The 13820-nt window shown below is 35.5% G+C and overlaps 1 protein-coding gene across 1 annotated transcript in view; it reads right to left on the minus strand.

Moving 5' to 3' along the window:
* COL4A2 (collagen type IV alpha 2 chain) overlaps positions 1 to 13820 on the minus strand; it is a 273590-nt gene that overhangs the window by 107863 nt on the left and 151907 nt on the right. The window contains exons 5-6 of the mRNA XM_044670533.1: positions 2182 to 2316; positions 2054 to 2098 (exon numbers count right to left, since the gene is read on the minus strand). Of these exons, the coding sequence (XP_044526468.1) occupies positions 2054 to 2098; positions 2182 to 2316 (180 nt within the window). The remainder of the gene's footprint in view (positions 1 to 2053; positions 2099 to 2181; positions 2317 to 13820) is intronic.

Consider the following 13820-nt stretch of genomic DNA (forward strand, 5'->3'; position numbering starts at 1 on the left):
AGGTGTCTTTTATCTAATTATATTTCTTTTTTTTTAATCTGTACCTTCTGTCTTAGAATCAATACTGTTTATTGGTTCTAAGACAGAAGAATGGTAAGAGCTAGACAATAGGAGTTAATTGATCTGCCCAGAGACATGCAACTAAAAAGTGTCTGAGGCCAAATTTGAACCCCAGATCTCTTCTCTCTAGGTCTGGCTCCCTATCCACTGAGCCACCTCGCTTCCCTCTCTGATTATATTTCATTTCAGTCTTAGAGATAAAATCAAACATTCATTAAATGCCCACTGTGTTCATTGTGTTAGGTACTCAGAAATATTAAACCTAGTCATTTCCTACCCTTAAGAAACTTATATTTTAATAGAACTAAATTAATTACTGTTTGACTTCATTTACAATGATTGTATATACGTTTATGTATGTAAGTACATACAAATACAAGGGTTGAATGACTTGCCACTGGTTTGGGATGTTATAGAAGTGAGTCCTGAGTTATTTATCAAGTCTTTAATTCTAAGAATCCAAGAAACCTAAAGAGTTGAAAAATTTTTCCTAATTTTTTTGAGGAATGTTATTTTGTCATTTAGTATTATAATTCTTTTATCCTAATTTTAAAAAATTCTCATGAGATAAGATAGATTTGGTCTATTCTTCTTCAATATTTTGATTGATGGTAAGTTATTACTTGACAAGTCCATACTTGTATAATTTAACTGATGTGTTTATTCTAACCCAGCTGTAACAGTCCACCTTTCACGTGACCCCTTGGGATCAGCATGTGTCATGTTTTGACAGACATAAACTTGTGTCTTTTACTTCATTATTTTTTTCAACTGTTGCGAAACTTGACTCTGAATGTGGAAATTGTGATTTGAAGAGACGAAGTATCACAGCGTTCCCTTCCTCCTGCACTACTCCGTGACCATCTTTCTAGCTTCCCACAAATTAGTCATCTTACCATGGAGGGGAGCCACTGAAATAAGCAAAGAAGAGAAAGGATGTGGGGAGGATTGAAGGGGAGATTCAGAGAAAGAGACAGAGACAGAAAGGGAGAGAGACAGAGACAGAGAGACAGACAGAGACAGAAAGGAACAGACCGAAACAGAGACAGAGAGACACACAGAGAGACAGAGATAAAAAGACAGAAAGAACAGAGACAGGAAGGGAGAGAGAGAGAGGGAGAGCAAGACATAAGGATAAAATAGTAATACAAAAATCTGGGTGAGAATAAGTTAATCTGAGAATATAGGCAAGGATGAAGCAGATGTCTTAAAGCTAAAGAAAGGCCAGGATAAGAGGAGGATGGAAGGATGTGATAAACAGAGACCTTGATGTCAGAGCACTGGTCAGGAAACCAGGCCTGGGAAATCTGTTCAGGGATTCCTGTGAAGAAGGCTGTGAGTCAGGCTGTTTTGTTTATTTTTCTATGGTACAAGAAGTAAAGTAAACTAGGTTAGAAAAACACATTTTATTACATTTTGAGATTTTCCCATGAACAAAGCATGCTTTTTTTCTTTTTTTCCCTTTTATGTGTGGTTACCAAAACTGTACAAATTTTAAGGGTGATTTATCATATATAGGCTCTTTTTCAGATATCTTTATATTTCATGCAAAATTTCAAGAATGACTTTTTAGACTGATAACCCTAATAATACAATAGATGACATATCTTTATCTATATAGCTTTGTGACTTGTAATGTACTTTATAAAAATGATTTCATTTCACCTTTCCCAAGGGATTTTTGATTAAATTTATAGTTTTTACTACTTTAGAATATTTAGTTTTAGGAAAATAACCTTAATCCTAAGAATTAAGTTTTAAAACCCAAAGTTATACAATAATTTACTATTTTGACAATTCAGTATTTTATTATTTATTTTATTTAGGATTATTTAGGAAAATAGAAAAAGTGCAAGTCATTTTTATATTTATTTCCTTGGAATTTTAATGTAGAAATTTTTAAAAAGGGAGATGGATACTTAAATTAGGATGGCTTTATCCTACTTGGAACATAGAGAATATGCTAAAATATTTCTGGGAATCTGTTACTTACCGGAATTCCATCAGCACCAGGAAATCCAGAAACACCTCTTTGTCCCTAACGAAGAAAGAAATCAGACTTGAGATGGAAGCTTTGATCATGTTTTATAATGCCAGATGAAATAACAGTAATGAACATACCACGTCTCCTTTGGGTCCTGTTATTCCTGGGGCTCCCCGTTCTCCTTTATCACCTTTGCGTCCTTGTAATCCAGGAATACCTTGTAGCCCTGGTGGTCCATTATACCCTTGTGGCCCAACTGGTCCTGGTTGACCCTGGGAAAAATCCACAAAAATACAGGATTATTGTCATAATTGATCACAATGAACAGGCATCATCATTAGTGATTTACTTTGTAATAGTAATCATTACTTAGATAAATCAGATTCTTCTGAAGATGTGATATGCTAGCCACTATATTCCATACTATCCCCATGCATTTTCTTTTTTTGTAAACTCTTGCCTTCTGTCTCAGACTCTATACTGTGTTGGTTCCAAGGCAAAAGAGTGATAAGGGCTAGGCAACTAGAGTTATGACTTGCCTTGGATGGCCCAGCTAGATGAGGCCAGGTTTGAACCCAGGGCTTATTTCCAGGACTGACTCTCTATCCATTGAGCCACCTAACTGCCGTTTACCATGCTCATTTTTTCTTTTTTTTGTTTCTCCTTCTCTTCCTTCCTTCCCACTTCCCACTCTCTCTTTCTTTCTCCTTCCATCTTAGAACCAATACTGTGCATTGGTTCAAAAACAGAAGAGAGGTAAGGGCTAGGCAAAGGTGGTTAAGTAACTTGCCCAGGATCGCACAGTTAGGAAGTGTCTGAGGTCAGATCTGAACCCAGGATTTCTTGCCTCCAGGCCTGGATCTCTATCCACTGAGCCACTTAGCTGCCCTTCAACATGTACTTTCTAGCATACTATTCAGAGCAGTGTTTCATAATGAAGTAAAGAATTATCCTAAAGTCCTAAAAATGACATTGCGTTAAGATATAAGGCAATGTGTCATCATGGAAGGAGCACCAAGATTCCATGGCCATGGCAAATCACCTAACATGTTTGAAATGTCACTTCTTCATCAGTAAAATGAGGATAATAATATCCATTCTACACATTCCCATGAACATCTCAAGGTCCAAATATAACAGTATATTATAAGGGAAAGGGTTTTAGAAACTATCAAGTCGCTAAAAAAACCATCTCTTTTTCTCTTCCAAAATAAACCCACTTTTGTACAGTGTCCCCAAAGTCCTAGTGTTGTTTCAAGTTTCAAAAGCTTAAAATGTCACTAAGACTGTACAAGCCAGTAATTTGTCATTCAGTCAGTCAATAAACATTTATTAATCACCTACTACTTGCCAAGCACTGTGCTAAGCAGTCAGGATAAAAAGGAAGTAAAAAAGACAGTCCCTTCTCTTGAAGCTCACAGTCTCATGGGGAGACAACATGCAAACAGTTATGTGTAAACAATAATGCTACTTAAAAATGATTTAAAGGAAACAGTTTTCCCATTATTTCTGCCATCATTCCTCTTTTTAATGACATTTCTATCAATGTAAGAATCCTTCTGTAGCTGGACTGAAATGGGAACAAATCTTTCACTAATGCAAATATTACATTTCTGTTTTAGATATGAAAAAATATGATTCTTTCCAGTATCCTTATGCCCTTTGCCGGATGACTTTTGACTTATGATAAATGATTAATCACATCATTTAGTCAATTTCCATGCATTGCTGGTCAGTCTCTGAAGAAGAAAGTTTTCTTTTTAGGACTTTTGATTTGGACTCTATTGTCTTGCACTTTCCCATTTTGATAGAGAATATCACTTCAGCATAGTTCATTCTGAACTTCTTACTGGATAGAAGTGTTCACAAAAAGCTCCAGACAGCATTTGCTTTATTTTATTTTATTTTATTTTATTTTATTTTATTTTATTATTTTATTTTTTGTAACCCTTATCTTCCATCTTAGAATCAACACACTTTGTGTTTTTTCCAAGACAGAAAAGCTGTAAGAGCTAGGCAATGGGGGTTAAGTGACTTGCCCAGGGTCACCCAAATAGGAAGTGTCTAAGGCCAAATTTGAATCTAGGACCTCTCATCTCTGTATCTGGCTCTTAATCCACAGGGCCACTTAGCTGCCCTCTAATATCTGCTTTAAGAAGAGTCAAGAGTGGGGCAGCTAGATGGCTCAATAGATTGAGAGCCAGATACAGAGATGGGGGGCGGATCCTAGAGCCAAATACAACCTCAGATATTTTCTAGCTGCATGACTCTGAGCAAATCATTTAATCCCAATTGCCTAGCCCTTGCCACTCTTTTGCCTTGGAACTGATACATAGTATAGATTCTAAAACAGAAATTAAGGGTTTAAAAAAAAGGGAGGCCAAGAGTAAAAAGCCCATGGAGAAACTGGGTCATGTCCTACACTCTTGAGAATCACAATTTACATTGTTTCCCTGTACTCTCAATGTAAAAGATGTTTTAGTTTAATTAAAGTAATTGCATTTCAATGCCAAAGGATATGATGATTTTTAAATGTTTAAGTTGTTAGGCAACTAGACTTTCCATAGGATATCCTGCCCTTTAGGACAATATCCCAGTTTGCCAATAAAGTCCATCTGGAATGATCAGGTTACGAGAAGGGATTTTCCTTAGTGTTAATCATTGTCTCTGCCAGACGACTTCCATCCTTAGTCCAAGCGTGGATTGGAAAAGTTACTTCCACCTCTCCCTTTCCTTTTGTATTAGGTTGTTTTAAAAATAAAATAAGGACAAAGACTGGCAGACTATTTTATTTGCATGGATTGAGGAAGTACCCAGTTTTTTGTCTAGAAATTCCTGTGACACATATGAAAATAACATTTCTGCAATAATGGACAGAGCACTGGACCTGGAGTTAGGAATATCTGAGTTTGAATATGGTCCCAAAACACTAACCAGCTGTATAATGCTAGGCAGTTCATGTGACCTGTCTGCCTTAATGTCCTCACTTGTAAAATGAAGATAATAATAGTACCCACCTCCTTGGGTTGTTGTGAGAATCAAATGAGATAACACTGTATTTGTGAAACAATTTGTAAACCTTAAAGCAGTAATGCTAGCTAATATTATTAATACTATTACCATTATTGTAATAATGGAAAACTTTAAAGTCAATTAGTTATAAGACCCCACAGCATCTCTTTCAATGCAATATATATGCAATGATGCTACTAAGATCACAGTTTTTAATATGGTAATTGATGATGTATGATGATATTCCCCACATAAAAATATTTTTCTCAAAGAAATAAATTCAGAGGAAAATTGATCCGTAGATAAATTTTTTTCTCCATTTTTTTCCATAAAGCAACTGGCTTACAAAGATTTCATAGACTTTTAGAGCTGCAGGGAATTGTAGAGATCCCTCCCAACTTTCTCTTAGGGAAAGGCTGAGTTACGGAAGGAAAACGGGACAATAGATCATTTTGTCTTATCTTATTAAATTTATTTTTTCCTATTAAACTAAAATGGTTTCTACTGGAAAGCTTCAACTTTCATCCTAGGGATGAATAAACATCATGGTGTTTTCCACACTGTAAAGGTTACTGGAATGTGTGTGGGAGAGAATGGGTCAATTTTGGGCAAAACAGACCCAAAGGTATATGCTCAGACTTGAGTTCACATTGTTTAAATACCAGGGCTACAGATAGAAATGCTTTTAAAATCTTTAAGACACTTTTACTAAGGTTCTGAGGATTTAAGATCTGTTTCCTGAGGAAGAGGTCACACGTTTAGTAATATAATAGATTGGTGCCCAAGTTTTAGACCTTGATGACCTTTGCTCACCACTTCGTGCTTAAGATAAATCCACCTGTAATTAGTAACAAAGCAATTCTACAACTGGAGGCTTAAAATAGGAGAATTGACTTCAGAGGGTTCAAGAAAAATTTAGCTCATAGCTTGTCTGATAAGCAAATGAGTGGAGATTCCTGCCTACATTTTATTAAACATAAAGCTTTGTCAGGACAAGAAAGGGAAAAGAGGAGCCAATTTTTGAAGGAAGGCTAAATCCTCCTCCTTTCCTCTCTCACTTTTAGGCTAGGAACTTAATACATTATTTCTAGATTATTCCAAGAGCTTCCTAACTGATCTTTTTGCTCTCAATCTATCCCTATTTCAACCCATTTTTTCACTATGCTGCCAAGGTGTTTTTGATGTACTATTGCATGCAACTCTTTTGGAATTCTGAGGAGCTCTCCACTAAATAACAAACACAGAATATAGTCTTTTTGTCATAGCATCTGGATCTGCCACAGGTCTGGATCTAATGTGCTTTTCCAGCATTATTTTATATTATTCTTCTCATCCTTCTCACATACTAGCCAAACTATAGTTCAACACATTTTCTGCTCTCATCAGCTTTTTCCACTTTTGAGCCTTTCATGATGCCATCTTCTGACTAAAAATTTCTCCCTTCCTTCAAGGCTCAACTCGAGATTCCCTAATCTCTTCTGACAAGCCTTACACTTGGCCTCCCTAGGTAAAAGAGCTCTCTTTCATTTCTCATAGTATCATTTCTGGATCTCTCCTTTACACATGCAGTTCAGTATCATAGTTATTTTCACATGTGTCTTCATAGTATCAGTGTCCTGAGCTCCAGAGGTGGAAAGAACTTTGGAGGTCATTGAGTCTAGACCCACAATTTTACAGATGAAGAACTTTTTTGAGGGTAGGACCCATGTCTTTATCTTTATTTCCTTAGCAACAGTGCTACGTGCCTTGTTCATAACATGGATTAAATGTTTGCTGAATTAAATTGTAGAGAAGAAAATAAGGCTTCCGAATAAGCACAATGAATTTTTAATCTATTATACAACACTTTCCCAGTAGGATAAAGATGAAATTTTCAAGGCTCTGTTGCCCAGAATTTGAATAGTAGGAAATCCCTTCTCCTTCCTTTGTTCACTCTTCCTGTCTTTCCTTTTTTGGGCAGAGGGATAATCACCAGACAATTCCTATCTTCTCCTGGGAGTCCTTACTCCATTGTTGCTCATTTCTTCCTGTAGTCTAAATCTCCATTTCCCTCATTTTAACTTTTGCTTTTCTTTGTGATTCTCAGGTGATTCCCAAACCATGATATTTCCTCCGTCAGATTTTGGGTGCTGGTTGCCATCAGCTACAAAGTACGTCAGGCACAAGAAATGGAAAGAACTACTTAAAAACATCTCTTCAGAGAAGAATGTTCTTTGTCTCTGACCCACCCAAAGGCAGTATATCATAAATGTTCTCTCACCTAAAATTTGGATACTTTCTTATACTGCAGAGGATGATCAGGAGTTTGTGTTGAACAAATATATTTGGCGTTGAATAAGAATTTTCAAATCACACTGAAATCAGAGATCATTGAAGGCAGTTGCACAATTAGTAATATAATAGTTTGGTGCCCAAGTTTTAGACCTTGATGACCTTTGCTCACACATTGTTATTATTATTATTTATAATTATTATATTATGTTTATTTTTATTATTTTATATTATATTTATTATATTTATATATAAAATAGAGAGATGATTATATTATATTTATTATTACTATTATATTAAGAAAATAATTGTAATAACTAGCATTTATGTAGTTTAAGGTTTGTAAAATGCTTTATGTATATCTCTTTTGATGCATAGATCAACTGAATGTGTCACATCTCTATTTTACAGTTGGATGTTATGTGCATTTGGGGCAAACTATTTTAAGATTGTTAAAAATATCTTTTAAAAATTGCCTGATAGGGGCATCTAGGTGGCTTAGTCTAGGCTGAATTGAAAGACATAATGTTTGGAATAAGGGAGGAAATAGTTCTTTGATATTCTGCCATTGTCAGATCATATCTAAAGCACTAGGTTCAGTTCTGGGCACTACATTTTTAGCAAAGACAGAGAAGCTAGGGCATGTTCAAGAGAAGGATGACAGAGATAATGAGAAGACTTTACACTATACCTTGGTGAAACTGGTTGGAGACTGGAGATGTTTATCTTGGAAAAGAGGTTTGCAGAGGATATGAGAGTTATGTTCAGATAAATAAAACGCTATTATCTAGAAGAGGGATGAGACTTGTTTCTACCTGACCCTCTAGACTAGAACTAGTAATAAGGTCTGGAAGTTGCAAAAAGGCAGATCTAGGTTTAAAGTAAGGTAAAACTTCTCAATAATTAAGAATTTTACAAAAGAGAAATGAGATACCTTGGGAAGTAGTGGATTGTCCCCCACTGGAACTCTTTAAGGAGAAACTAGATGCCTATTTACTAGGGATACTGGAGAAAGAATTATTGAGGTTGGATTAAATGCCATTGAGCTTCCTTCCAACTTTCAGATTCTATTACAAATGACATTACTTTCCCTCAAGGCCCTTACATTTTACCAGGATGTGGTGGGGTGGAATTCTGAAGAGGAAATATGCTTCATTAAAATCAATAACAACCAAATCTCTTGGAGGCTACCAAACACTTAGACTTTCAGATACTATAATACAACTTTGTTTTGGCCTAGTTTTGTATGTTTGAGTTTGCTAAGTCAATCCTAGAATCTCAGAACAACTTTTGGAGTAGAGAATTATTCATTTGCCCTAAGGTGATGAAGCATTATACCTCATATAGAAATTGGAGGGCAGGCTTTACTGATACATAACTGAATTCACACTAATTAGTGATAAGAATATATAATCTTAACTTTTAGAATGATAAAATTAAAGAAAAGAGAATGGAACATCTTTCTCTATCCTGAGGAGAATAATGGATTTATACCCTGTCCTACCTTCTATTGTTGTTGTTGTTCTAGGAATAGGTATGACTTGGGCAGTTTTGCTATTGGATTTTTTAGTCCAAAATGAGGTCTAGCTTTTTCGGTATTGATATAACTTTGTCTGGAATACTTTTGGCATCTGGGGAAAGTCCTCCAATGCCTTTATGCTTTTAGTAAGAAATACATTTGAGTTGATAAAATTGTTCAGAGGGCAGATTGGTGTTGCAATGGATAAAGTGCTGGCCTAGAGTCAGAAAGACTCATCTTCTTGAATTAAAATATGGCCTCAGTCACTTTCTAGCTTTGTGACCTTGAGCAAGTCACTTAACCCTATTTGCCTCAGTTTCCTTCCCTGTAAAATGAACTGGAGAAGGAAATGACATACCACTCCAGTACTTTTGCCAAGAAAACCTCAAATGGGGTCACAACTGAACAACAACAAAATCGCTCTGAGAAAGTAAAGCTAATTGATAGATGTACTTGTATTTCTTTTCTTCAAAAAAGAAATTAAAGATTGGGTATAAAGTAGATGGAGACCTTTGGGATAACAAAATTTAGACTTGTGAATACCAGGCATCATGCAGCTGGAATTATTCAGAGCCCAATGATAGATTGTGGAAGAGATTGGAATAAAGTGGAATTTGGTAGTATTATGAACAGGAATATAATTTTTAATTCAAGTCTCAATAAATATGTAATGTTATACCTTAAATGGGACTTGTGGCAACTTGCAATAATATGACACTTCAATACCTGAATGATCCATGATATCGTAGGATACTCCCTTTACAGATATAGACTGCAATCCCTTCATACCTTAATAGATAAGGAACTGGTGTAGCCAAAAATATGATCTTTCCCAAGAGGAATGTAGGCTCCTTGAGGTTCAGCCGATTGCTGTTGTTTTTATATCTACAATAGTTAGCCTGCTGACTTCACATAGCAGACATTTAATATATGATTGCTGAATCAAATTGCATAAATATAATTTCTGAAAAAGGTCTTGATCAATGACACATGTAAAACCCAGTGAAATTGCTCATTGGTCACAGGAAGGGGGGGGTGGGAGAAGAGGAGGGAAAGAACATGAATCATGTAACCATGGGAAAATATTCTAAATTAATTAATTAAATAAAGTTTTTCAAATCACAAAAAAGGAATCTCTTTCCACTTACAAAATAAATAAATATAATTTCTGAGATTGAGCTTCTCTACTTTTATCTAGGCTTGTCTTCAACAGATCTATCACAAGGCCCAAAGCAGAAGCCTTTATAAATTGGTAGGAATTACAGAGCTTATGTTCTGATGGAGTAGCTTTTGGAAACACAAGGTGACTCTGATGGGGTATAGTTGTAGAATTTTATCGAAGCAATAATATTAATAAGACATGCCATCATTGTCATCATGAAATAAAAAAGGACTCATAATTCTGCACCTGCTATTTGAGAACCACCTTAGTATGGAGAGGAGAATTACAAAAAGATTGGCTACCTAAGATGTGATGAAATTTTGAGACAGGTTAAAACTCATGAAATGTGGAGGGGCAACAATCTTCATTGGTAGATGGAGTAACAAATTTTTCAAAGGATCACATGCTTATAATATGGAAGTCGTATATTATATATTATATATGACTGGAGTAATGCTTATGCAGAACTGAGAACACAATAAGACAGTGAGTAAATTAAGTTAAAGATGAAAAACTATAGGGTTATTTAAAGACTGCTATCCATATATATTTATATATACAGTTGTATGGTACTAGTTTGTCCAAGCCAGTACAATACTTTGCAAATGTTCTTAAGTGATTTTAAGTGCAGGCCGGTGTTCTTGTGAAAGTCAAGGGCTATAGAACTAATATTTTAATTATCCTCAACACAAAGTATGCAGCTCTATAACCAGTTAATGAACTCAATAATTATTCTTGACTGGCCACCTTGGGGCTACAGAAGAAATCCTCATCTGCAGACCCATTCAGTCTTTGATTTCTCTGTTGAAGAATCAGTTACTGACTGGGATTATTCCAGAGTCTGTAGTGTACAACAGGAATAAAACCAGGAACTATATCTATAATTCATTTAGGCTAAAGACAAGTCATATAAAAGCAATCACTTTTTTAGGCTGGAATTAAATTAGTTTTGTCCTATCGAGTTCAAGGAAATGGTGGTCCAAAAATATATATGTCAAAAATCAGGGTAGAGATAGTGGGAGTGGGTGAATAGTGTAGTGTTCAGGGAGGATACTAGTTTGGTACTCATGCTCCACTTTCTGGGAACCCAAGTAGTGGGAATTTCTCTTTGCTAATTTCCAAAGGATATTCTTCCTTTTTCTGTTCCTTAGTTTAACTATTTTTTGGTTCTCATTCTTTTTCATTCCCACTAATACTATTTCCCAAGAACCAATGTATGACTCAGGACAGTTACGTATAAAAATAGTATTCTCCTATTTTCTTCCAGTAAAATCCTGTCCCAAGGCTTCATCATAGCATGCAATGACCCTGGATTTTTGAAGGTGATGTCAGTGGATTGCAAGCTCTGTCAGGTCCTATCAAGATGGAAGGAACTGCTGTCTGGTCTTAGTAATGGATTGTAATTATGTCTAATCTAAGTCAATCTAAGTATTCATAGATCCATCACCAAATTGATCATCTGGCAATGTGGTATTTTAACAGAGCATGGAACATGGAAACACAAAAATCTGGTTTGAATCTCACCTCAGATGCTCATTAGCTGCCCATTCTAGCTGGGAAACTCTAGACAAACCTCCTACTCCTTCTGAATTCCAATTTTATCATCTGAAAATGAAGATAGTGATAGCATCTCTCTCATAGGATTATTGGTCTCCATGACTGGAATGCACTCTTCTCTTATTAACTTAACTCTTCCTCCTAGATTCCTCTTGATCCTTAGGCTTAAATTTAGGTGTTAGTTATTATATGAAGCCTTTCATAATTCTCTTAGTTGTTAGTGCTTTCTCCTAAGAAGACTTTCCAATTATTTATCTTTGTAAACTTGCCTCTCCATTAGAAAGCAAATTTAGGGACATCTTCTGTTTTATTTTTGTTTTGTAACCCCAGCACTGAGCACAATCCCTACCACATAAAAAGTGCTTGAAAATGCTTGGGGAGAATTGTTGTTAGTCCTTCATTTTGGAAGAGGACCAATGATATCACGATGTTGGGGTCAGGATGGATGATGTCTTAACAATACCAGTGTTAAGGACATGGACTTTTGGAGCCAAAGCAGTTTGGGATTATTGAAAATACTGCATTTCTCAAATATAGCCCCTATGGTGAATTATAGATAGTCAATATTTAGTGTTTATTAAATGAATCCATTCAAATCTCCTTCTCCATTCCTAGTGTAGTTCAATATTCCTTTATAATGCTTATCTACTATATACACATTGATGGACTAATCTGATGGAATGCCTATCCAACTGCATTCCATAATCAGGGCAATATGCCTTTTTCATTTGTTTTGGCACAAATGACATTACTGTTGATCATAGTTATTGGATCATTGGCCAACTGATCATCTCAATGAGAAAACTGCAGCAATATTCAATGGAAAATATTCTGGATTTGGAGTCAACAGTGTTGAGTTTAAATCTTGCCTCTGCTATTATGCCATTGGGAAAAAAGTCACTTTGCCTCCCTAAGTCTTGGTTTCCTCATTTGTAACATAAGAGGGATAGACTAGGTGAGCTGTGATGCCTCTTTCAGTTCTAAGTCTAATGTCTTTTTTTTCCCTTAAGGATAAAAGTGTTTATTTTAAATGCGAGTGTAGAATTATAATTGTTGCTTTGAATGGAACGAATATTGTTCTTAACTAGCAGAGCACTGTTTTGTCTTGTCTCAGATACAATTAAGTTCTGGATGTATTTATAGCCTAGGGTTCAATGTGTAAATTTTTAGTAGCCGAGGGGAATTCCTAGCTGCAAAATTCTTGAATTTTTTTTGGCGGGGGGTGTTGGGAAGATAAAAATTAATACGTGTACATGTTGCAGAGACCAACTTTAGATGTTTAACTCAATGATAAGCCATTATTCAGTCAGTTAGATGTGTCCTGAATATACTTCAAAAGACGTAGCAAGACTCTTGAGCATATTTTCTGCTTTCCTATGTCTAAGATCATTCCAGAAGCTCTACCACTAGGCTTTCTTCATTTTTAGAGCTACTCAGTAGACGACAGAAAAACTTTTGGTCATTATATTAGCCCAGCCAAAACTGTGCGTGTGTGTATGTGTATGTGTATGTGTGTGTATAGATGAAGAATTCATTCAGCTGTGTTGCTGGCCAACGTGTGTGTATTAGCTATTCTGTGTATTTGTATAATTACATTAAAGCATTCTTGGTATATACACGCAGTAGCTAATAATACAATTTGCATTAAAGTATGTTTGTTACATACACAGTAACCAACAATACAGCTGCTCTTTGGGTGTATTTACTTCTCTCTATGTGTATAATTATATTAAAGCATTCTCTGCATATACACATAGTAGCTAACAATATATTTATCTCATACATTAAAGAATGTTTGTTATATACACATTTGCTAATATTGTACCTGCTCTGTGTGTTAGCTAATCTATGTGTATAATTATATTAAAGCATTTTTGCATATACACATGGTCATTAGCAAAACATTTATATTTTGTATTAAAGCATGACATCGTAGCTAATATATAGCTGCTCTGTGTGTGGGTGTGTGTATGTTGTAGTTAACAATATAGCTGTCAGAAGGAGGATTTGAACCTAATTCCTCTGATGTCAAAATTAGTGTACTTTCCATTTCATTATGTTACAATTTTCTTGAGACACTCACCTAGCTAATAGGTTAAGCACACTCCAGCCAATAGCCCAAACTTCAAAGTAATATCCTTTCCCCACCTCTCTTTAAACACACACACACACACACACACACACACACACACACACACACACACACACACATTCATCTTTTCAACTGGACTTTCCATTTATTGACATCAATTTAG

This window comes from Gracilinanus agilis, chromosome 3 (genome assembly GCF_016433145.1).
Source record: "Gracilinanus agilis isolate LMUSP501 chromosome 3, AgileGrace, whole genome shotgun sequence".
Classification (NCBI taxonomy): domain Eukaryota; kingdom Metazoa; phylum Chordata; class Mammalia; order Didelphimorphia; family Didelphidae; genus Gracilinanus; species Gracilinanus agilis.